The following is a 25,299-nucleotide window of genomic DNA, read 5'->3' on the forward strand; positions in this document are numbered from 1 at the left end:
CCCTCCCTCCCCGGTTGTTCCTTCTATGCTCCTGTTTGAGAACACGGTGTTCCACAGCCTGTGTGAAATGATTTTCAGGTTAATTCTCAATTACAGCCTTCGCCTCGGAGGTCAAGTCGCTTGGTTTCCAGCTAATACTGTGGTTGCACCTGTGGTTACCCACGGACTCCTCATCTGCTTTGCTTATCTGATAACAGGCAGATGGGGAAAGAGCTTTTAATATCCCCCAAAAGGGGAAGGCTGGTGATGAGCTCTTCACCGCATGGAACCGGGCCAGGTCAGCTCGCTCCAGGACAGAACGCAAGCTGGATGCCGGGGTTCGGGGTGCCTTTCACACAAGATCTGCGTGCGACAAGTCTCAGCTGGGTTGCTCTTTCTTTCCTTCTTCCTTCCCTCCTTTCTTTCTTTCTTTCTTTCTTTCTTTCTTTCTTTCTTTCTTTCTTTCTCTCTCTCTCTCTCTCTCTCTCTCTCTCTCTCTCTCTCTCTCCCCCTCCTTTCTTTCTTTTTCTTTCTTTCTTTCTTTCTTTCTTTCTTTCTTTCTTTCTTTCTTTCTTTCTTTCTTTCTTTCTTTCTTTCTTTCTTCTTTTTTGTTATTTTTTTTAAATCCAGGCCAAAGCATTCTGTACTGCAGAAGAGAAAAGCGATTCCGGCTTCTCTTAAAACTGTGTCATTTTCACGATGGCTGTAATTTCAGTCCCGTACCCTCGTGTATCCGCCGGGGAGGAGTCCTCAGTCCGCCCCTCCAGGCGGGGCAGCGAGGGGATCCTTTAGGAAAAAAAGGGGTGAACAACTGAAGGAGAGGTGCACGCAGAAAGCAACAGCCAGAACCGGGGAGGGGCTGGGATGGGGGGGCAGGCTGCAGAGACAGGAAAGGAGCGGTGGCGCGGGCCGGGAGCGGGCGCTGCAGCGGCGACGGAACTTCTGCAAAAGCTGCCGCCCGCGTGTTATCAGCGGCGCGCAGGCCTGTGGTTTTCTCGCTCTCGCAACCCGGCTTCAACTGCCGGTTTATTTTTCGACAAACAGGATGCCTCCATCTGCGGCTGTCAGCATCCAGGCTCTTAGAGAGAAAAGAGGTAGTGAGCCCCACCCCAGCGGCGGGGGGGGGGAGGGGGCTGTGTGGGGGTGTTGCTAGAGGCTTTCCAGAAAAGCAACCAGCCTGCAGGTGCGGCCGCTGGGAAAGCAGCAAGAGGGGCAGGAGGCAGGAGGGGGCGAGGCAGGGCCCCCACTCACCCCTGCAGCCAACTGACTCCATCGCCTCATCTCCGCAAGCCTCCCGGCAGACAGGCCCAAATCGTGGGGGCAGGGTGCATACTGAGGACGATGAGCCCCAAACTTTAATAAGCGTGCAAACGCCCAGGGCTTCCGTGGCAATGTCCCAGCTGTGGGCTGGGCCTGAGGCTCGCACTCCTGCAAGGTCCGGGGTCGTGCAGCTGCTGCCCCAAGCTACACTTTGCGGGCAAGGCTGTGGGAGACCCCTGTCTGACCGCTCTCCATAACTTTCTCTTTTAAAAAATATGTTTTTATTGATTTCAGAGACGAAGGGAGAGGGAGAGATAAACATCCATGATGAGAGAGAACCATGGATTGGCGTCCTCCTGCATGTCCCACACTGGGCATCGAGCCCACATGTGCCCTGACCTGGAATCGAACTGCGACCTCCTGGTTCATAGGTTGACGCTCAACCACTGAGCCACACCGGTCAGGCATCCATCAACTTCCTGTTGAGAGCTCTCGTCGAGGCTACAAGCCACAGGCACAGGGTTCCACATCCCAGCGAACCCCAATGGGAGCGGCAGATCCCCAGCGTGTGTATTCCCGGGGCGCCGTTCTGCACCAGCCGCCTCGCTCACAGAAAAGGAAACCCGTCTTGCTCTGGAGGGCAGGCAAGGTCAGAAGCGCTAAGGGGTTTAAATATCCCACTGGGTGCACCTCCGGGGACTCAGGTTCTGAGCCCGGAGAGGGTGGGGGAGAGGTGAGATGTGCAAAACACATAACAACACTCAGAGCCCCCAAGCCAGTCAGGGTGTCTCCTGCTGAACGCGTGCACCTCGCGGTCCGAGTTCCCGCCCGCGCCGTGCAGGATGCGGAGCCTGGATTTGAGGGTTCGAGGCCCAGCGTGACCTCAGACTGACCTCCGGTGTGCGTGGCCCGGCCTGGACCCCAGGGGTGTCCGAGCCCCACCATTAGCAGCAGGTCTGAGCTGTGGTCTGACAGCCTGGCCTGGGAAGCGCGCAGCCTGTGGGTGAGTCACGAGAGGATCCAGGTCCCGCCGAGGAGGGGCGTCGGCGGCTGGAGAGATGGTTCTGCTAACCTTCCCCTCACCCTGGCGTTTCATGAAGGTTTCCTTTTGGCTTCACACCAACCAGCCAGCCTTCCCGTCGCAGAGCAATTTGCAAAGGACGACGGGGGTCAGGGGCCAGGAGGGCGCCGTGGTGGCCCCGGCCTCTCGCCGTCTTCAGGACCCGGGGCCTGCATTTCAGCACAGGCTCCGGGGCTTGTCATGGCCGCCGCGGTGAGGACCTGTCTGTCGCACCTTCAGTCCGGCCTTCCTGCGGCCACTTCCCAGGTCTGGCTTCCACGTCGCGGCTCCCTTGGGAGCAGAGGTGCCATCTTCGTGCCCATGAGCACCCCGCCCCAGCCCCCAGCCCGCTGGCTGCCTGGCTTGCGCATCTCCTGCGTCTCCCCAGCCCGAATGGAAGGGCTGGTCCCCCTGAGCCCCCTGAGACCACCGCTTCCCGCGCAGCCATCGGCCCCTGTCCGGGTCCGGGATGGCTCCGCATTTCACTTTTTAGTTCTCCTTTTGTGCACCGGCGGGTCCTCATCTGTGAGCTTTGCCTCCTTCCCACGGAGGTCAGCTCCCCGAGGGCAGTTCCTGCCATGGGATCTCTGTGTCCCAGGCCCTGGCCTCACACCGGGCCCGCACACGCCAACCAGGCATTCACTTAGGGCTGGGTCCCTGCAGGCATGGCTCCCGGGGTGACCAGCCGCCCGGTGGCTCTAGGATCCGAAGGCGCTGGGAGGGGCAACGGCGTGGGGTGAGAGGGCTGAGGATCTGCTGAGAAGCTTGTGCAAGGACTCAGAGGAAGTGGGAAGGTGCGTACGGACCCGGCTCATCTGTCTGCTGTCTGACGGGGGAAGGAATTCGTTTTGTTGGACACATGCTCCATTCCGCTTGCAATCTAGGCGCTCACATCTGTGACCCTGAGGACATAGGTCGGCTTTTCACTCCCCTCCCCCGAGGATGGAGCTCTCGATGGCCCCTCCCCACCGCCGCTCTGCCCTACCCCGCCTCCTCCTTGCCCGGGTGGTCAACCCTGGCGCCCACCTCCAAGCTGAAGCTGGAGGCCGCTTCGGTGGTACAGATGCAGGTTAAAAGCAGGGGCGTGCGTAACGATTTAGCGGGAGGCTGTCAACAGCGCTGGGTTTTAATCCCCACACAGCCAGGACTGTGGGCCGTGCGACCTGCGTTTTCACGCTAAGCTCCAGAGTTCTTGTTTTTGCTGTCGACACTCGGAGCCCCCATGGTTTCACTTTCAAGGTCAGCGTAACAATGCCACCTCATAAGGCACCGGCAGGGGTGAGTGGGGTGATGTATGGGGAGCCGGGGAGGACCTGGCACACAGGAGGTGCTCGTAACACGGGGTTTCCTGCCGCTCAGCTCAGGGGTGTTTCCTGGAGAAAGCTTCCGGGTGTTTCAGGCTATTCCTTGCTTCAGCCCCTTTCACTGCCGTCCAACCACGTGCCCACTGGCTCACCTGCTGCCCCCAACCCTCAGCTCCTCTCTCTTTTTTTGTTAATGTTTTTATTGATTTTTAGAGAGAGAAGAAGGGAGAGGGATAGAGAGACTGAAATATCAATGAGAGAGAATCATTGATCGGCTGCCTCCTGCACACCCCACACTGGGGATCAAGCCTGCAACCTGGGCATGTGCTCTGACCTGGAATCGAACCAGCGACCTCTTGCTTCTCGGGTCAACGCTCAACCACTGAGCCACAGTGGCAGGGCCCTAGCTTCTCTCCTAAGGGAAGCTTCTGGCCTCTGTGGGAACACCTTCCTTCTTGGGCTTCAGGCACGTCCCCGTGGGGGTCACCTCCTCACCAGCTCGGTGGCCCTGGATTCCTTCCCCGTATCTCCTCTCTCCAGCCTTCGAGCTGGTGTCTCTCAATGCTCCCTGCAGCCTGGCCTTTCTGTGCTGGTTCCCTTGTCCTCTAACCGCCTCTTCCTTTTCCTCTGATTCTCAAAGCCCTTACTATAGGCTTCACGCCGTCTGCTTAAGGGGCAGCACCATCGCCCTCCACGGAGTGCAGAGGCTAGGGCCTCTTCTGTAAGAGCAAAGTGCCTGCAATAGGCACAGGGCCGTGATGGGCTCGGAGGGGCCCCGGGGCCACCGCGGCCACCACCAGCATGGTTTCCAAGACCCAGGGTCTCCCCTACCCTGCAGCAGGTGCCTGCTCCGAACACAGGTCAGTGACTTCCCGCGTCAGGGATGGGGAGGGTTGCATTTCCCAGAAAGCAAACCATCAAGAGGGAAGACAGGGCAGCACACGCCTCTGCAGCCAGGGCCCCAGGCGTGGATTTCTCAGCCTCGTCTCTACCCACATGGTGGCCCCGACGCCTCTTTGCTGTCCCTGCACCTGAGGGTGTTCAGTAGCTTCCTTGGCCTCCGCCCTAGACGCAGGGCACCTTTCCTACCCGCTCCCACAGACAACGAAAGGTGTCTCTAGACCTTGCCAAGGTGCCCGGTGGGCAAAGTTACCCCCTCACCTCTCACCCCGTCCTTCCAGGCAAGAACACCGAATTACGCGATTGGGAGGTGATAAGTATGGAGGAGAAGATGGAAAAGGTCACAGGAAAGGTCTGCTCCAGCAAGAAGTCCCCACGTACCATCTAAGTAAATGAAACAGGGGGCTGAGTAAGCAGACCATGGGATGAAGAGGCCAAATCCTAAGAAAAAGTATGAAGTTTGCACAGATAAGGAGGCCTTCACTGGGACAAAGGACCTACTGAGGGACATTTCTCCACGGAGCGAATCTGAGGCCTGCTTTCTCTGCCTGTGGGCAAGGTGGGTGCTTTCAGGCGACTGAGGCCCAGGCCTGGCCGAGGGGGGACTCAGGGGCACAGGGGCTTTGGAGGGAGTGATCGGGGGTGGTTAGAACATCAGGCTCTGCCGTTGCCCCACAGATGCTGACGGTCTCGGGATGGGCCGGGAGCACACATAGGCAACATCGCCTGCCCAGAGAGGCATAGAGCGCTGGGCACAAATGGAGAGGGCGCCGGGCACGGTGGGCTGGGCATTGGGTGGGACAGGCCACATGCCCACTCAGTGTCCTGAGAGACTCCATCGAGATAACAAGACCGAGAACTTCATGACGCGTCCACTGTAAGTTATTTACCAAAACTCTTCTGTTTCTCCACGAATTTCCTTTTGGAACAGGAAGTAAAGGTGAGGTTTTCCCACCAGAAAGGGCCTCTGTGAGGGAACACAGGGGACAGAGGACCTTCTTGCTGCTCTCTGTTTGACATCTTGGAGGCAACGGTGTGGGAAACCGACGGGACGTCCCTGTCGGGTCTGTGACTGCGAACGCTCAGTCACAGATGTTTATTTTTCCACACAGGCATGTACTTTAAGCACAAACCGACATCTCAAGAACAGGAAGGAGCCAGCCTTTGACTGTGTGTTTCTCACATGCTTCTTGCATATGTGCCCCGCCTCCCACAAGGGGCACCCACAGGATTTGCAGCCCGACACTCTTTGGACAGAAGTGGAACCAGCCCTGTGCCTCCTGCTCCGCTTTGCCCTAATAGCCCCACACACTTCTTCCTGCTCGTAGCTGAGCACAGGAGTTAAGGGGGAACCAAGTCGGGTTACTTGATCCCTGCCGTGGTTCTGTGGGTGGAGAGACCACTGTGCCCTCTTCTGTTGATAACCACTGGGATTTCTACCTCAGTAGCAAGCACAAGGCTGCTGGAGCTCCATGCTTCTACCTAGTCACCTGTCCATCCAACCATCCATCATCCATCCATCCATCTATCCATCCATCATCCATTCATCCATCCATCCATCCATCTATCCATCCATCATCCATTCATCCATACATCCATCCAAACATCCATCTAACCATCCATCATACATCTATCCATTCATCCAACCATCCATCATCCATCCATCCATCCATCCAACCATCCATCATACATCCATCCATTCATCCAACCAACCATCCATCATCCATCCATCCAAACATCCATCCATCCATCCACCCTCCCTTCCTCCCTCCCTCCCTCCCTCCATCCATCCATCCATCCATCCAAACATCCATCCATCCATCCATCCAACCAACCAACCATCCATCATGCATCAATCCATCCATCGATCCATCCAAACATCCATCCATCCATCCACCCATCCATCTATGCAAACATCCATCCATCCAACCATCATCCATTCATCCAACATTTGTTGAGTGCTAATACCCTGCCAGGTATTGTGAATGAAGAGAAAAATAAGACATGAACATGTCTCTCAAAGAATTCAGTCTCTGGGAGAATACACTTATACACAGAAAACCCTGAATTACATTTTCTTAAGTGCCAAGTTGATATATGAATTGAATAAATGATCCAGAACTAGAACGTGGCTTTTTGCATGAGCTCCCTATGGGCATCCTGGAAGACGTGGTCACCAGAGTATCCCTCTGGACCCCGCTGCCCGGGGAGCGAACACTGTGCCCATCCATGTCTGTGAAGGGGCCCTGGGGTGGCCTGCTCTCCGCTCCCCCAGCACCCCGTGCAGGTACATGTCCCAGCCCTTAGAGCCGGCATAGTGACTCTCCTCCACTGAACAACAGCCCCACTGGGTGACTGCAATGGCCTGGCTGCCAGACATCCTGGGAGCCATGGACATTGTGCAGAGCATGGAGAAGCACCCTCCCAGAGGGGATTTGCAGATAGCATGTAGATGGCCCACATTTTTTATTAACTCCTCCATTCTCTGCAGGCCCTTGAATCTATCACTATCTGGTTTTTCTTTATTCCCTCTCTTCTAGATTTCAAGAATCTTCCTCAGAGCCATGCTGACAGCCCCGCCATAAAAGGGAGGAGTTATTCAAACAGGCTCGGCCAGGTCAGAATAAGGGCACTGTGTTCTCCAACACCGTCTCCAAGGAGCTGAGGGCTCTGCCATCATCAAGTCATGGTCCTGCTTCCCACGACACCTGTCCTTAGAGACTAAGAACTTGCTTAGAATTTATTCCAAAGGACATGAGTGCCCAGGTCACATGCTCTCTGGAAGACCATCTCTTGAGAGTGTGCACGGTTTTGTGGCTAAGCCCTCAAGCTGCAAAGCCGGGCTAGCGATGAATTCAGCCCTGGCACTGCCAGCAGTGTGATATTGGATGAGCCCCAGCCACCCATGTGTAAAACGAGGAGACCAATCGTCCCCACTTACAGGTGACAACGCTGACACAGTTCCTATCTGTAAGGCACAGCCACAGGGCCCTGCCCACGGTGAATGCTACATAAGGGTGCTTGTTCAATAAAACCTGACATTCCAGCAGTGCTTGCTCGCCATTCTCTAGGGACCCACCGCTTTCTTCTGAATTGTGACCAGTGGGTACCTTCACCAAAGCGACCTGCAGGCGTTGTCCCAGGAGTGCCTCTTTTTCCCTCCCGTGCCCTAGAAAAACGACAAAGGTCAAGTCCACAGGCCTGGTTTCCTCCAGGAAGTAACCCCCGGGCATCAGTTCTTCCTGGTTTTCCCTCAGTGGACGCATCGTGGATGCCTTTTCTTTCCCGCTCTTCACTATGGGGCTAGTGGCTGATTGTCCCAGTCCCAAGGCCCCTGCTCACGGACTGTCATTTTTGTGGACACCTCAGACCACTACGAAGGGACTGGGGTGACAGAGGAGGTCAAGCCAGGTGTGAGAGATGCAAGCAGGAAGAGGGTCAACATCACCAACTCTTAATTCCCTTGGCCCATGAAGAAAGGGGACCAATATTAGCACATTGGCTCCTAAGCTCTCTGGAATAGCGGTTCTCAAACAGGGGTGACATATCCCCCAAGGGGACACGTGACAATGTCTGGAGACATGTTTGGGGAGGTGGTGCTGCTACACGTCCTAGAACACACAGGACAGTCCCCTCCACAGGATGACCCAGTCCCCAAGGTCAACAGTGCCGCGGCTGGGAAATATTGCGGAGAGTTACTGGGGGGCAAGTTCTCAGCCTGCAAGACACCTTCACGTAGAACATCAGCGGTGAAGGATCCCAGGCCCCGGCCCTGCCACGTCACAGGGATTGGACAACGTGGTGCAAGGACACATGCACCAGAGTGAGAGCCCACATTTCACCCACTGCCACCTGCTGCCCACAGCACAGGATCTAGTCCACAAGGACGCATACATGCCCAGGTGTGGTCATGTGAGTGACAATGGGCTGTACTTTCAGACCTGGTTTGCAGTAGCATGCAAGAGGACATGGAAACTTCCAGAACAGTCGCTCACGAGAAAAGGCGGATCAGGTGGAAGGAAGAGGCATGACAACAGGTGACATCAAACAGCAGGTTACCGGGTGTCAGGCAGCATCTCGTGTCCTAACCTGGACCTCACAGTGATCTGGGAGGCAAGCATCCTCATAGCACCTGTGCTGAGGAGGAGGTGGCGGTCTGCCCAGGGCACCTGGCAGGCAGGGCAGAGCTGGCCACATGGGCTGTGCCCACCACTGCCCCCACTGCCCCGGCCGCTGTGCCAGGGACAGAATCAGGACTCTTGCTGGGTTCTGCCTGCTACAACCTGTGGGCCCGGGTTGCTTTCTTAACTCATCTTTGTTCCTTTCTTACTTTTATTGAGTGTGGATTGAGCTGTCCTTTTCATAAGGCTTTGTAAATATATATATCTGGAGGCCCGGTGCATGAAATTCGTGCAAGGGGCTCAGCCCTTGTAGCCCCAGCTTTGTCTGGAATGTAGTCCGGAATGTCATCCAGAAGGTCATTCGGCCACCCTGTCTAATTAGCATATTATACTTTTATTATTATAGATATATTTATTGATTTCAGAGAGGAAGGGAGAGGGAGAGAGAGATAGAAACATCAATGATGAGAGAGAATCATTAATCGGCTGCCTCCTGCACGCCCTACACTGGGGATTGAGCCCGTAACCCAGGCATGTGCCCTGACCAGGAATTGAACCCTGACCTCCTGGTTCATAGGTCGATGCTCAAACCCTGAGCCATGCCAGCCGGGCCTCCTAAGGCTTTTGGTGATGAGAGATAATGGAGACGACGTGCCTGAGGTACAGTTAGCACTTGGCCAATGTTCGCCGTCCTTGTCATTATTTATGAGCAACCAAGTAACTCAGTCCTCGCCCAACTTTACTGCCAACCAGGATCCTTCCAACCAGAGCGAGTGCTCCTGACGCCACTGAGCCTCCCTCCCCCTCACTGGGGTTGACTTGGTCAAGAGCCCCTCAAAGGGCCCAGATGACAATGTGGTCCAGGCCTGTCTGTGGGGATGGGCACCAAGGGCTCCCCTCAAACCTCTGCTCCTTCAGACTGCGTGGCCCTTATTGAAACGTGGAGCAGAGATGAGGGGAGTGAAACAACACCCCCTGCTTCTGTGGAAATGACGGGTTGGACCCTAAGCATGAAAAGGGTGTTTTGAGTCACAATGGTTCCCAAAATATCACCTCGAAGGCCACTGCGGCATGTCCCTCCCTGTGGGACCCGCCTCTGAGTGAGGAAAGCAGCTCCTCCGGGCCCCCATCACCTCCCAAAGGAGCGGTTCATTCATTATTATTCTATTGGAGCACGATCAGCTCAGTGCCTTTTAATCTGTTCCCATTAGGACGCTTGCTCAGCAGCACTAGAGGCTGAGGGCTCCTTGTCTTCTCCCTGAGCGGGACCCCTGGCTGTGAGAGGGACCCCCTGGCTGTGAGAGGGACCCCCTGGCTGTGAGGGGGGCTCCCTGGCTGTGAGAGGGACCCCTGGCTGTGAGAGGGACCCCTGGCTGTGAGTGGGGACCGCTGGCTGTGAGGGGGGCTCCCTGGCTGTGAGAGGGACCCCTGGCTGTGAGTGGGGACCGCTGGCTGTGAGGGGGGCTCCCTGGCTGTGAGGGGGAGCCCCAGGTGTGAGTAGGGACCCACGGGCTGTGAGCTGGCTTTGGGGGGAATGTAATGAATGACTGTGCCTTTTGCCATGTGGAGCCCAAGGAGAAAGGGAAGGAACTTTCTGTGATAATGGGGATGCCCTGAGGGTGGCCTGGGTCAGGGGGTCACAGTGCTGGCTCCTGGGGATGCCCTGAGGGTGGCCGGGGTCAGGGGGTCACAGTGCTGGCTCCTGGGGATGCCCTGAGGGTAGCTGGGGTCAGGGGGTCACAGTGCTGGCTCTTGGGGACTCCCTGAGGGTGGATGTGGGTGTGAAGCCCTGATCAGTGTGGGATCATCTGAGAGCCCCTCTGTTTGTGGGTCCCAGACGGGACCAGGATGGGGCAAGTGGGGTGCTGGGACAGGACGTTTAAGGAGGCGCTGCCTCTCCAGGCCAGGCAGTGCGGGCTCAGCCTTACCTGGCCTGACAGCCTCACCCAGGCCTTTTGGGGAGATGCACGTAGCCTCAGCCTCCTCTCCCCTCTGAGGGCTCAGACCAGGGGCTGGGAGGAAAGGCTTGGCAATGGTTCCCCTCCAACCCCCAGCCAGCGTCCTGCCAGTGTCAGCACCCTAGGCCTCAGGAGAGTTCCCTGTGGCTGCTCTGGAGCTGGTGAGGGTCCCTCAGGGGACATCTCTGCTGTGGCGGGAGGGACAACACAGACGGTGGGGACCGGAGGCCGCCGGTGCCTCCAGAGTCAGGCCCGGGCCAGTGTGGACGGCCCCTCTGAGGCCGCAGCCGAGCCCGTGGGCGAGCCACCTCAGCACCTTTCGCATGAACAAGCACATTTGCTGCTCTTCCGGATGGTCGCTCAGATTTCCCTGAAGATGCTCCCCAAAGCCAACCTGGTTAACCATGAAGTCGCCTACGGGTGTGCGGGCCCTGCTGGGCGCCCGTGAGAGCAGCCGGGCTGACGGAAGACAGACCCCGGAGTGCGGGGGTGGGGCCCTCCTGGCGGCCACTGCCTCCCCCAAGGCCGCCTGAGCCTGGGACTCCGCGGACGGTGTGGCCTCAAAGGAAGGGTGTGCCTGTGAAGCCTGTGCAGTCTGACCAGGGCAAGGAAACTAGAGGAGTCACACGAGGCATCTGCTAGTTATTTAGCCGCCCAAGCGGCATCAGCCACCTGAGTCAGTGTCTGCCAACCCAGCGGGCAGGAGTGGAGCCCACCCAGTTTCTGGTTCTGATTCTGGGGCTGCCCAGCTGTGGGACCTTGGACAAGGGGACATCTCTTGTGCCCTGATCACTCCAGGCAAAACCCGCAGGAAAACCCTATGTAACTACGTAAATAAAAGGCTAAGTGACCAGACGTCCGTCTGTCCGTCCGACCGCCCAACCGTCTGACCGCCGGTACATATGACGCGCACTGGCATTTTAAAAATAAACGTTGACTCGTGCATGCACCATACATATAAAGCCCTCACTTTTTTTTTATTTTATAATACTATATTATATATACTACTTTGACATGTAATTTTTTGCAGTAATTGCACGAATCTTTCCTCTAATTAATTTCCTTTCAATGTGCACGAATCCGTGCACTGGGCCACTAGTATAGTATAATATACATCTTCACAAAATTACATGGTTTCAAATGCCACCCACACCATATAAAACTACAAATGCCACTCTAGATAGAAGACACACCCACACGAATAACTTAGCAGACATGGGACGTCTCATAGCTCATTTGTTATTTAAAGAGATTCACCCGCCTCTTCCTCTTCGATACAATCATCCCTTTGTTTGGAACACAACCTCGGGGGAAGCCTAGGGGAGGCCTGGTGTTTTTCTGTGTGAATGTGAAGGAATGTGTAGGGTGATGGCAGGTGAACAGACTGCCCATTGTCGGCACCGGGCCTCCTGTCTACTAGCACACCCCTCACCGCGCTGGTATTTGTTTAAGGCGGTTTAATCATTGTCCCTCTCCACGAGGACTGAGTCATCGTGTCTGATCTTCACACCCACTGGGTCAATGATACAGTGGCAGGGAGGGGGGCTGTTCCGCCCGTCAGCCCCTATGGCGTGTCCCCCCTGCCTCTCCCGCCGTGCCACACACCAGCCCCTGGAAGGCGGAGGCGAGAGGGAATAACCCTCCTGAGGCTGTAGAGGCGGCTTCCCTGCCTGTGGTCCCGGACCCTCGCCGGGCCGTGGACCTGACGCGCTCCCAGATGGTATAGTGACGGGCTGTCACGGCGGGCGGGTGCGGAGGCAGCTGCAGGTGGTGGCACGAGGGGCCGGTGCCGGAGCTCAAGGGCGCACAGAAGCCGGGCCACAAAGAGCGCAGCCTGTGGCCGGCGCGGAAGCTGCTGCCGGAAAAGCGCCCCTACCTGTGCCTCCCAGGGAACCTCAGGCTTTTGGGGTGTTTCCATGCGGATCACACACGAGAAGCGTGGAGGCTGGGCGAGCGGCATGGCTTGGCTTAGAAGCAGAAGATGCTCCGACACTGAGGAGGGAGCCACCGCCCTTCCAACCCTCACGCAGGCGGCCGGGGCCCGGGGGTCGCATGCAGCCCGCTCACCGTCCCGGCCACTGTGTGCGCTGATAACACAGCCCCGTCTGGAAGCTGACTGCTGCAGCATTTTCCAGATCTTTCTTTAGGATCCACAGAAGGAAAGTCTGAAACCTACACTTTCTCAGGAGCAGGAGAGCTGTGAAGGTTCTCCCAGGCTGAGCTGGATTCATGGCTCACATCACACTCCATTCTCCAGCAGAGCACCCAAAGGCTCCTTTCAGGGCCCTAGACTTCCTGCACGAGGACATTGGAAAGACCGGCAGGCAACGCTGACGGCCACGAGGACGGGGCGGAGCCTGCAGAGGGTCCCGGAGGGTCTCTCTCTCCCATGCGCTTGGTCTGGAGGCCTGACAAGGTGCGTCCTTGCTGTAGGACCCGTGGCCCCCGCGTGGCCATGGACACAGGAGCATCAGCCCCGGCTGCTGAACAAGCCCACTGGCCGCCTGAGATTTCTGTCTGCCCCGCTGGGCGCCTACCATTTCTGGGGGAGCTCACAGGTTCAGAAGAGGTTCATCTAAAAGTAGACACACAGGGCCTAGCCAGTTTGGCTCAGTGGATAGAGCGTCAGCCTGCGGACTGAAGGGTCCCAGGTTCGATTCCTGGTCAGGGCACATGCCTGAGTTGTCGGCTCAGGCCCTGGTAGGGGTCATGCAGGAGGCAGCTGGTCCATGATTCTCTCTCATCATGGGTGTTTCTATCTCTCCCTCCCTCTCCCTTCCTCTCTGAAATCAATAAAAATATATTTAAAATAATTAAATAAAAATAGACACACAGGATCATGAACTGGGAGGCGGGGTCACCTACAAAATCCACAGTTCTCTCCGTGAACACCGATGTTGCCACAAAGCAAGGTGAACATTTTACACTCTTTCTTCTTCCAGAGAAAAACACAATAACTCGTTGGTTTTTTTCCTTCTCTTTTTCACGAGGCCTTGCCTCTCAGGGAGAGACACTGGCATCCGGGCTCAGAAAGTTGGCGGGGCCAGTAATTACGAAGCAGAAATCATGGGTAACTCACAGAAATGCAAGGCCTGGGAGCGTTTCATCTCGCGGAGAGAGGGCCCCATCTGATTGCCGGGTTTGTACCCGAGATAAGACAGTTGCAGGTAAATTCATGGAGGCCACTGGGCAGAAAGTGTGGCTCCAGAAACTTTGGAAAGGATTCTCCTTAAACACAGCTTCAAGGTGTGGGGCCAGAGGGTGTTGAGAATTGAAGGGTGAGGAAGAAGAGAAAGGAAACAATTGCTAGTTTCTGAGAGACGGGAGCCCGCCGCCAGGTGCGCGTCCGTAGGTGACACTCCCGCTGGCGCGGCTGCTTTTCTTCCTCCCAGGAGGGCATCACACTGAACCTGGGCTTTGACCCTGAACAAGGTGTGACCTTGAGGGCAGGTCCCCGCCCTGCCCCGTCTCCCGCCACTTTCAGTAAATCAAGAATAAATGTCCCCCTCCCCCTCCAGCTCCCACCGCGACTTCCAGGCAGGGTTGAAGGAGGGACCTCGGGGCTGCTGCGTGTGCTGTCACAGCATGGCCGACCCTCAACACGAATGGGAGGAACAACCGGGACGCGGGTTCGCGGGGCGGGCTTTGCGGGCACAGACGCTGCAGGTCCATTCCCACCTCCTTCCTCCGCTCCCTCCACGCCTCCTCCTGCCAGCGGCCCTGTGCCATGGCTCTGGCCTGGCAGACACGGCACGGGGAGGCTGCAGAGAGGGGTCCTGTCCCCTGTCCGGTGACAGGGTCCCCTCAGGAGCAGCACCGAGGCCTCCCGTCCCCTTCCTGGCGGCCAGAGCTGAGCCGCGGGCCACCTCACCACAGGCACAGCCCCTGGAGCCACACTGGAGCCCGTGTCCCCCATACTGGCCGCACTGCTTACCGAGACCCGCCTGCCCCGCACACAGACCTGTGCCCACCGCGGCCAGACTCTCCTGTCTGTGCACCAAACAGTCCCTCTGACCAACCCCCAGCGCGTCCAACTCCATCAAAGCGCATCTTTCGGCTGCATGGCCTCTTTCTCCCCCTCGGCTGCCTTCCCTCTCCAGCGTCACTGAGCATTGCCAGGGCGAGGGGTAGGGGGAGAGATTCAAAAGGGACAGAGTGTGAGCATGTCCGTCCCACGGAGGGACGTCTAGGCACCCCGCACGCCTGTCCACGCAGGCTCCCGGCACAGCACGGCGGCGTGAGGTCCAGATTTTTTGTGCTCAGGGTCCCCTCCCGCCAGGTCCTCTCCCGCAATGTCCTCCTCCAGCACCTTCCCGATCCCGTTCAGGGGCTGCAGGCTCTTAGTGAGCGCGCTCCGTGCCCAGGAACCAGGCCAGGAAGGACACGCCGCATGCGGCTTATTTAACTCAGCAAAAGGCTAACGCGGGATGGGCCCCCAGAGCAGGGCGGGCGCCCGGGAGCCAGCGTTGCCTGGGGTTGGACTGAGGACGCACAGTGTGTCAGGGCACCTGCCTGAGGCGGTCCTGGAGAAGGACCCGTCCCCCGGGCAAGCGCATCTGTAGACAAGACACGAAGATGCGAATGACTCATCTGGTCACAGGCCGTGACCTGAGAAGCCAGGCCCTCCCACCCGGCAGCCCTGGCCCCTAAGGTCTGAGACGGTGCAAGAAGCACGAAGACCGGCCGTTCCCAGTGCCCTGAGAACCTGCAATGGCTCGACGGGCGCAATGGCACGCCCACCACGAAGGGCCTTCGGGGACGAGAGCCGCACACGCCTCGATGGGGCACGCCTGTGCCGGTTTCTGTGCAACGTGCCCCGGGAGCCCCCACATGTGGACGCTGGACTTGCTGAGTCATGGGGGCCTCTCTCTTTCTGGCTTCTTCACGGACACCTACGAGGACAGCAAGGGGCACACGAGGCGGAAAGAGCCATCGGTGGGCGGATAACTCACCGCCTCCCGTACCCGCCAGGTCCCTGCTGCTCCACCTTTGCCTGGGCTGTCCCCCTCCCCCAGGACCGCCCTCCTCTCCTCTGGTGTCACCTCCACACCATCGCCTGCCGACCCGTGTCCCCCTGTCCAGGGGCCTCCACACCATCACCTGCCCGACCCGTGTCCCCCTGTCCAGGGGCCTCCACACCATCGCCTGCCGACCCGTGTCCCCCTGTCCAGGGGCCTCCACACCATCACCTGCCCGACCCGTGTCCCCCTGTCCAGGGGCCTCCACACCATCGCCTGCCGACCTGTGTCCCCCTGTCCAGGGGCCTCCACACCATCGCCTGCCGGCCTGTGTCCCCCTGTCCAGGGGCCTCCACACCATCGCCTGCCGGCCTGTGTCCCCCTGTCCAGGGGCCTCCACACCATTGCCTGCTGACCTGTGTCCCCCTTTCCAGGGGCCTCCCCGGGGCCCTGCAGGGCAGAGTTTGCCCGGCACCCTCTTAGGCAGCGCCCACCCACAGCCACAGCAAAGACTCACTGCCCCATTTTCACGACTGTGTGGGGCATTTACACGCACAGACTATTCAGTTGTCCGCGCGGCTACTTTAATGCCAGGTGCTGCAGACGGGGAAACGGAGTCCCCGAGGGAAGTTGCTGTGTGCTCTGTGACTAAAGCCAGAAGAGGCGAGAGAGAGAAGGCCTCCCCACGCTGACGGCTGCTGGCCCCGGGCAGGCCGCCTGCCAGCCCTTCACCAGTCGTGGCTGCTCTTACGAAACCCGTGCTCCCCCCTCTGATGGACCCTGGCCCAGCCCTGGCTCCCTGTGCAAGTCTCTGCCAGGCCAGCGGCCGGACCCTCCCCTGCCCAGCGCGGGACCCAGCCTCTCCTTCTCAGCCACGGGCAGGCCTTTTCGGGGCACACGTCCCAGACTGTTCTTGAGGACAGAGGGGCCTCGGTGACTCATGTGCTCCCCAAGCCTCTCTGGGGCATCTGGCCCCCAGCTCCGGGCCAGCTGCTGCCCCCGCTGCCCCCGTGCTGCCCTGGACGTGGGAACAGGTGCCAGGCCTCCTGCAGCCGCCGCCCTCTCCCCGCCCCGGGCACAGTGCATCCTGGGAGGGCTCTGCTGGGCAGGGACCTTCTCCCGGAGGAAGTGACGCCTGGGGTGGCCTCTTTGGGGGCAGTGTTGCTGTTAGGATCTAAGCGTTTCTAAACTGCTTTGTCATTTTCAAAGGCTCCTGCGTGTGTGAAGGTGCGGCATGGCAGATGTGAGCTCAGATAGATGCTTAACACCCTCCCTGCAGTTTGAGAACGTGTGGGCAGTTTCAGAACGCAGGGCTCCATCTGGCACGGGGGCGGGGCTGACTCCTCCGCACCCAGCACCCAGCACCCAGGAAGACGCCCAGGGGAGGCCTGGGGGAGGTGGAGGGGGAGGGGCCTTGCTGAGACAGCCCCTATGGACTGACCTGGGTGTGCCCCTAAATTCCCACGTGGAGTCTCCTAGCTCCCTAGTGTTTCAGAATGTGGCCTTATCTGGGTTTGCACTGAGGCCATTACGATTAAATAGTCTTCAGTGTGGGCCCTGGTCCAACGCGACAGGTGTCCTTCTGAGAAGAGAGTAGGACCCAGACTCGGAGTGGGTGGATCGAGTGCGGGCGGGGGAGAGGCGGCCTCCACGCGGAGGGGAGAGGCCTCCGAGCCTCACTGTAACCAGGGCCCCTGTCCGGCTCTTCCGGAGACGCCCGGCCTCCGGGATCATGAGCCAACACGTTCCTGCTGCTGAAGCCACCGCCTGCGGCCTGTGTCCAGTGGGGTAGGAAATACTATGGACTCCACCGGGCGCAGCCCCGGGCATCCACGCCCGCCTGTGCCTTCGCGCCCTCTGGAGCCAGCCTGCCTTTGTGAATGTATTTCTGGAAACAGGGGCGCACGGGTCTTTCAGGGAAGCCGTCACACACATCCCCGGAGGCATCCGTCCTCCTGAGACACTTTGGGGAGACGGCGGCCCTCTGAGCTGCGCTGGGGACTGGGTTCTAGGAACTGAGGCAGGTGGCATGCAGGCTGCGCACAGACCACTAAGCCACTTCTAAGCCCCAGGCTACCTGAGGCTTCGTGCAAAAGCGCGCAGTGCTGCTGCTTCCCTCTCTACCTCCCCTGCACCCCCCGCGGTCTTTGGGGCGCCATGGCGCACCTGGCATGGGGAGCAGAGTGGGGGCCCTGTGAGAATTTCATGGGGCACAGCCTGCATGATGATTCCTGGGGGTTTTGGTTTGGCCTGTCCTGGCCGCAGCCAGTGAGTGTGTGCCGTGCGGTGTGCGGTGTGTGGTGTGTGCTGTGCCCTGTGCCAGACCACACGTGTCCCTCACGCCGGCCGCCCGCACCCGCCCAGAGAAGGGAGCGATGCTTTGTGCGGCCCGTGCCCCTCTTTCTCCCCGTTGCCATGTGGGTATCTTGCCAAAAGGGAGGATGGGTTTCCTTCTGTGAGAACTGCCTGGACCAAGAGAGCGCCCCCCTCCCCCCCCGGGGGGAACTGTGGAGTTTCTCCTCTGGCGGGTGGCCGCAGCTGGGAGGGAACACGCTACACGTTACAGGCAGCGAGAAAGGGCATAGGCCTGGCCCCCCGACAGCCGGGCTGGGACACAGGGCTAAGGACTCGGACTCGGAGCGAGAACCATGTAGAGGGTGGGGCCTGTGCTGGCCTCGGGCGCTAAGGCAATGCCCAAAGGGCACCCACGCGGACATGGGCCACCTCTCCAGCTCGGGGAGGGCGCTAACCCGGCAATGGAAGCCGCCGCCATGTCAGTGCGTCACCTGAGGAATGTACAGGGAAACTGCCCGCGGAGAGTCCACTCTGGCTCTCTGACATGGACCCTCCAGACCATATTCTCAAGCCAGAGACTATGAGGCCCGCATTCCTCTCCAGAGAGGGACCACGCAAACCCCTTTCCTCAGGAGCCCTTCTGAGCTTTGTGTGGGGGGTCCCAGGCCCTCCTCCCTGATCTGTCCCTGGAGGGCTCCCCCTCCCTGGCTCCCAGCCGGGGTGCGCGGGCGACTGTTGCACGGGCCGCAGGACGGAGGGGCTGTGTCAGGGCAGCATCTTCTCTTTCCTGGTGTCTGTGCAGGTCACCGGGGCCCTGGCTATCTGGACTCCCTGCCCGGTAAGGGCACAGGCAGGCGGCACCCCACACCGAAACCCAACCTGCTGACCAGCACCCTGTTCCAGTTCCCGACTCCGCCTTTCCAGCCGAAGGAGTGAGAAGCGACTGCCGCGCAGAGCGGGACGGAGAGCAAGGAAGGCAGGAGGATCTCGTTACGGTTACTCTGCACATAGTGCTTCCTGGGCTTATTTGAGACCCAGAGGAAATGCCGGGGGGCGGGGGGGGGGTGCCGGGGGGAGGCAGTTCGCAGCTTCTCACCGCAGCGAGCGGCGTTTGTGACTCACACGCAGCGCGTGATTCAACTTCACTCAAGCGTCCGCAGCTGCCAGGAAAGGAGCCTGGAAACCCTTTAATTTGAAGCTTTGAGTCGGTTAATGACTTGCTTTCCTCTCCTTCCCCCTGAGCTGCTCTCCCCGCCCCCAACACACGTGCACGCACACCCCTCCGCCCAGCACTCGAATTTCAGGGACCCAGAGCCACAAAGCCCCATGGCATTCACAACAGCGTTTGTTGTGACAAAGTGGCTAGAACCCTCCGCATTCCAGCTCCCTGGGCCGCATGAATCAATAATGAGTCACAGATACCACCGGGGTGCGCGCCAGAGTTTTACCAGATAGCGAATTCCCCCAGACCCACCCGCCCCACCCCACCCCGGCTCTGCCAGCCCAGCCGCCAGCCACGCGGGGCGGGCGCTGGCCCCAGTTGGTGCCCGCCGCACACTGCCAGCCTTGGACAGTTTCCTGGTTTGTGTTGGTCTCGGCACGGTCCTCTTTCTCCACCAAAGAGACACCGATGAGCAGAAACACGCACACACACTCACACACTCACACCCTCACACACTCACAGCTCGCCTCCCCTGCTCTGCCCCTCACGGGCTGGGGCAGGAACACAGTCAGGACTTCCACACTAGCAGGCCGCCTGCCATCATGACCCAAGTGCCACACGCTTAGCTGAGGAAACCTCCTTATGCTCTTCGAGAGAGGCTCCGTACCTGAACCTGACAGCCGGCTTCCTCTCTCTCTGAACGACGCCGCTGCCTCCGCATCGAGACCACAAGGCACCACACAGCAGACCTCAGCCGGCTCTCACCCCGGGGAGCACCCCGCTGCACTCTGCCTCCCGGCCCAGAGCGGCCGCTGCCCCCGAGGACCCGGCGGGGCCAGGGCAGGTCTGGGAGCCTGCCCTCCCCTGCCCTGCTCTGCCCCTGCCCCTGCCCCTGCCCCTGCCCCAGCCCCAGCCCCGGCCCCGGCCCGGCACTGGCTCAGCCTCCTGGCCAGCTGTGCAGGCTGGAGCGCGGGCCACGGAGCACACAGAGTTCCAGATAGTCAGCCCCTGCCACCGGGGTGAGGGACAGCGACAAAACCCAGAGGGCCTCCTGGGAGCTGCGCCACCTCCAGACCTTCACCAGGAGCAGCTCCAGCTCCCCCCTTGCCAACGTTCCCAGCACCGACCACACGCCAACGGCCTCCCTGCTCGCTCAGACGTCTCTGCAGAGCTGCCGTCCAGGAGCCCGTAACCCAATAGCCTTGTAACCACAGCCTGCGTTTGCCTTCCTCCCTCCAGCCGACGGCACCGCGGCCTCGGCTCCGCGTGACAGCCCTGCAGGCGGAGCTGAGTGAGAGGACGGCGTGTACTCACCGCGCATGAAGCACTGCGGGTACGAAGGAAATGACTCAAACAGGCTCTCCGAGGCCATGGCTGCTCCTCCTCGCACCCTCTTCGGCAGGCGGGGTCCGAGGGCGGTGTTCACCTTGGGAGCAAACCACGGAAGGTCATTGCTGCCGCCTCACCCCCCGCGGCTCCCCACATCTCTTTCCTTTCTTTCCCCCTCGACACCCCTGGGGCTCCCCGAGCCCTAGGAACAATGTACCTTTGCAAAACAAATATTCAAATTGTTAAAGATTAAAAAAAAAAAGCGGTGCTCGGCTGTGGCTTGGGGATGCTCGCCGCCCTGCGAAACCCTGTGGTTTGCAGCTGTGTGATTCCTCCTGCCGCTGACCACTGCGCCCGCGTCGCCCGCTGACTCTGCCAGCCGCCCCACTTGTGGTTCTGTGGTTGTTGTTGGGGCCCAGGGAAGTTTTCACACAACCCAAATGACAAATTTAACTGTTCCCCTTTCCCCGGCGCCTCGTCATTGGTCCTTGCCAATCACGTGACTTCCATGATGTCAATTTTTTTTTTTTTTACACTTTCTGAGCCATGCCCTTCCTCCCCTCCACCTGCCCCCCACCCCCGGGCTGTGCAAGAAAACAGCCCCAGAGACGTTGCAAGACAGCGACTGGCTGCAACGTGACTCAGGCCCTTGTTATACCAGGGTCGCTGCTGAGTGTGGTTTGGAAGCTCTGGCTGTTTGGATGAGGGTGTCATTGCTGCTTATTCACTAGGAACTCCGCCCTGGCACCGGCTGCGGGCAGGCGGGACGTGGTGCCATCATGCAAGATGCTGGGCACCGGCTCAGGGGTCCCCGGCCCTTGGGAAAGACTGTGCCGGCGTCAGCAAAACTGTAAAGGGGGGAAAAGTGAAAGGAAATGTTTTGGTGAGAGTCTGACCCCTGACTCCCCAGTATTTTAGAGCTGACAAAAGGGAAAGCATTTTCATTTTGTGATGAAAACACTATTCTAATACCAAAAAAATTCTGTGGTTTTAGTGCTCCTACATGGACATCTTTTCAGTGAAGAGATAAAATCGTAGTTCTCTCCTACACACACACACACACACACACACACACACACACACTCTCACACGCACATGCACACACACACACTCAGGAAGCTACAGGGAAGGGCAGGCAGACACACACACACACACACACACTCAGGAGGCTACAGGGAAGGGCAGACACACACACACACTCACACACACACACACTCTCACACACACACATGCACATACACACACACACACACTCATGAAGCTACAGGGAAGGGCAGACACACACACACTCATGAAGCTACAGGGAAGGGCAGACACACACACACACACACACACTCAGGAAGCTACAGGGAAGGGCAGACACACACACACACACACACACACACTCAGGAAGCTACAGGGAAGGGCAGAAAAGAGAAGTTTTGCATTTTGGGCGAAAGCAGGGCTGCCTGTAAACTTGTGTTTTGCTTTTGGCTGTGAGAGTCGCTGCCTTGCTTCCTGTGTGACCGGAACCCGCAGGCTAACCCACACCTGGAGGGGACACTCGCCCTGCTATCAACCCTGCAGAGAGGAGAGCTACGAGGACCCTGCACGATAGAGGGGACCCAGAGGCTGCCCCAGACAGTCTGAGGCTGGTCTGTGGCCCGGGAGGGAGCCAGGCCTGCTCGAGGGGCGGAGGACAGGAGAATTGGCATGTGGGCCGGGTTGCTGGGCACACACGCTCTTCCTTGTCCTGCCTGCTGGGCTCCCTGCTAGCGGATACGATAGTTTCTCCTTGAGTTCCCAGAGCAAGGAAGAGTCCTTCCGCGATGAACCACGGAGCCTTGCGGGGCTCCACGCGCACCCTCCATGCGGCTCTGCACACAGGAGCCCCTCCCCCCCGAGGAACTGTGAGCCCCCAGGTCCCCAAGTGCCAGCCCCGGTGCCAGCAGGTCTGCGGTGCCAGCAGAGGCCTCGGGCCGTCCGGCCGGAATACCCCTGCGTGTTGACCTCTCGCCCCGTCCCGTCCTCACCCACGGTGATAACGTGTGAGGGCCAATGGCACGGGCGTTTGCGAGGGCACAGACGGGATTGTGACTTAGGCCTGTTGTGACTAAAGCAGGAATTGAAACTCGCGCCTGCGCTCTCCAGACGTGTGCAGAGCGAGCGTGCCCAGTGTGGACGCCGTATTCACAGGTACGCGCACAGTCACGTGTGTGTGTGTGTGTATGTGTGTTATGAAGTTTATTGACACCCGAACGCCACGCATGCTCCGTGCCCCACGCTGCTGGCCCTGCTCTCCGGCTCCCGCGGCGCCAGGGAGGGCCCGGAGCACAGCGCTGTGACAAGCGGCTGCTCAGTAGTGACTGAGGGAGGCCATGGCGATGCAGACGAACCATGGATGGTTCATTCTCAAAACCCCTGATGCTTTGGCCTCCAGTGTCCAGGCGCCCCAGGTGGATGTGTCAGCTCCCGGCCGAACTCCCGGCTGCTCTGTTGGCTGAGTGGCTCGTAGTCAAGTGGAAAGGTGGCTGGGCCTGCGGAGGCCTTGCCTGACGCTGTTGTCCTGTGTGCCGGTCAGGGCTGGGGCAGCAGGGGGCAGAGTGTGCAGGCCTGCAGCCCGCTGGCCGCCGGCAGCCACCGCAGTGTCCCGGCTGGGAGGCGACACTGACAGCTTTGCTGGGCCCCCTCCAAGTCAGGACAGCGAGTAGAGGCGCAGCCCGTGCCGGTGAACTTGGCCCTTCCACTTCCTTAGGAGCCTGAGATGCAGAGACACCTATGTCACCCGCGAGCCGCCGGGGGAGTGCTGCACGCTGGCTTCGCCGGGCTGGTTGGGATTCCTTAGGTCTGGGCAGCGACCCACGCCCTCTGCCCTACTTCCTGCAAGTGACTCAGCCTGGGCTGCGCCTGGGGAACTGTCCCCGAGCGGCTGTGGCCACGGGGGCTCTGCCCGGGCATTGATGGCAGTGCTCAGCCTCACTCAGATCGGCCGCAGCCCCCACATATCACTTTGGGGGGGGGGGCGTGCTCAGGTGTCGCTTTCGATGGCTCTCTAAAAGTACCACTAAGGTAGCGAGATCCGTGGTTGCATTGCCTGGGATGAGAGTGTGGCTGCGGTGTACACTCCAGTCTGATGGACGCATCGTCTGCCGGGCGTCTTCCGTCCAGGATCACTGTCCGTGTCTCCGAGCGTGTCTATTGCAAAGCAGAGTCTCTGGCCAGAAAGTGGACCCCAAAGAGACGCCCCAAAGCACTGGTGTGGTCTCGAACCCCAGGAGGACGCTGCCGCCCGATCTCTCTCCAGAGCACACGTTTTCACTCTCCTACATCCTCCTGCCCCGCGGAGGTCGAGGAGGAGCCTTCTGTGTGGTGGTGACCAGGGCCTCGGGGGTGAGCTTACACCCAGGCCTGACAGCAGGGCCTCCTGGACCGGCGAGAGCCTGGTCTCGGGTTAAGTGACAGAGCTGCGCGGACCCCGCGGCGAGGCCTCCCTCCTGGAGCCCGCGGTGGCGTCTGCAGGGGGCGCCTCCCTCTGAGGCACAGGCTCCTCCAGCAAAAGTACGATCCACGTAGAAGTCACCACGAGAACTTACAGCCGGACGAGCGTCCCGGCATTTTCCCGTACCCTCCCCGGAAGGAGACGCATGGCTCTGCGGGGAAGTCGGATAGAAAAGAAGGAAGACAGCAACGCGTCCCACGCAGGCCGTCCAACCGCACGGCAACCTGTTGGGTGGTCACTGTTGCAGGCAGAGGGGTTTCCGCTGCCCGCTGCTCAGGGTGGCCCACGGGCCGCAGCGGGGGCACGACCAGGGGGCCTCTGAGAATCAGAATCCTGGGCTCCAGTCCGAGCTCCCGACTGGAATCCATTTCTATGGGTCCTGGGGACCCTCTGCACAGCAGGCTCTGAGAGGCATCGCGGAGGGCCTCGCACGAGCAGGGATTGGGCACGGAATATGCTGGGGTCACTTCCCACAGCCTCCAGACTGTCCCACTCAAAGGTCTAACTTTCTGCCTTGCGGCCTTGGCATGACTCTTACAGCTTTATTTTTACCGTCGACACCATCACAGATTTGGGCAGGATTCTGTGAGCCCTGGATGTTTCCAGATGCAGAAATCCACGAGAGGCGTGGCTCACTGGCTCCCAGGTAGAGCTTTCCCCGTGGCCACTCCACATTCGCATGTCAAGTGCGGGGTCTGGGTCACGTTCCCAGTCTGAGGTCTGCCACCCACATAGGGAGGCCCCGGTGCGCTCTGCCTGCCAGGCTGGTGGCACGTGGACACACGGAAGGTGTTTGTCCTTGAGGGGCACCCGAGTCTCAGTTTCCACCCGGTTTGCAGTTTGGGGACACATGGATCCTGCAGTTCTTCCAGGTGGAAAACACGTGCCCCCGGGGGTGTTTCCAGGGGCCTCGGTGGCCCGGCCCTGGGCTGGCCTCCCCGTGGGTACCTGCCTTACTCTCAGGCCACCGCCTCGCAGATGCCACGCCCTGTGCCTTGCCCGGGAGGGAGGGGCCCGCCTTACCTGTCCACTCTGAGAGCCGCCCCCTCCAGGGCCCGGAGGCCCCGCTTACACAGGACCCGGGAGCCCGGCTACTTCGTCCGGAGGCGGCTGGATCCCTCCCCCTGCGTTGGGCCTCGGGCCACGGGTCCTGTTTGGAACCGTTTCTCCTGCAGAATGTTGGCTCTTCTGCCCCCGGTGCCATCTGAAACCAGGGGTAAAAGCGAGAACCTCAAACAAACTCTCTTTGAATGTGAGAGATGTTTAGCATGCGGGGCTGGGCCAAAGGACGGAAAACATTCCGAGTTGGTACTGAACTTTCCAGCCAGCTCCTCTAGCCTGAGGCTAATTTTAGCAGGAGATCCAGGCAGGGAAGGCGCAGGGAAGCAAGGAGAGTAGAGTTACTCAGAGTTGGAGCGGCCAGACCCGTGTGGGTGAGATCGCGCCAGATTCAGTCATTCCGTGCACCCGGCGAACAGTGCGTGTCCCCCCGCTG

The 25,299-nt window shown here is 59.4% G+C and overlaps 1 protein-coding gene across 3 annotated transcripts in view; it reads right to left on the reverse strand.

Annotated features, from left to right (window-relative positions):
• RUNX1 (RUNX family transcription factor 1) overlaps positions 1–20,630 on the reverse strand; it is a gene marked incomplete at its 5' end in the record, with an annotated part of 192,518 nt that extends 171,888 nt beyond the window's left edge. For 2 of the 3 annotated variants that reach the window (XM_081087561.1, XM_081087560.1), the window contains one exon: positions 20,312–20,369. In XM_081087561.1, the coding sequence (XP_080943687.1) occupies positions 20,312–20,369 (58 nt within the window). Of the gene's footprint in view, positions 1–20,311; positions 20,424–20,543 lie in introns of those variants that run through there. The other variant, XM_081087562.1, reaches the window with a different exon arrangement.
• Between the last annotated feature and the right edge of the window lie 4,669 nt (positions 20,631–25,299).

The sequence above is a fragment of the Myotis nattereri genome (assembly GCF_964212035.1).
Source record: "Myotis nattereri genome assembly, chromosome: 3".
In the NCBI taxonomy this organism is placed as follows: Eukaryota; Metazoa; Chordata; class Mammalia; order Chiroptera; family Vespertilionidae; genus Myotis; species Myotis nattereri.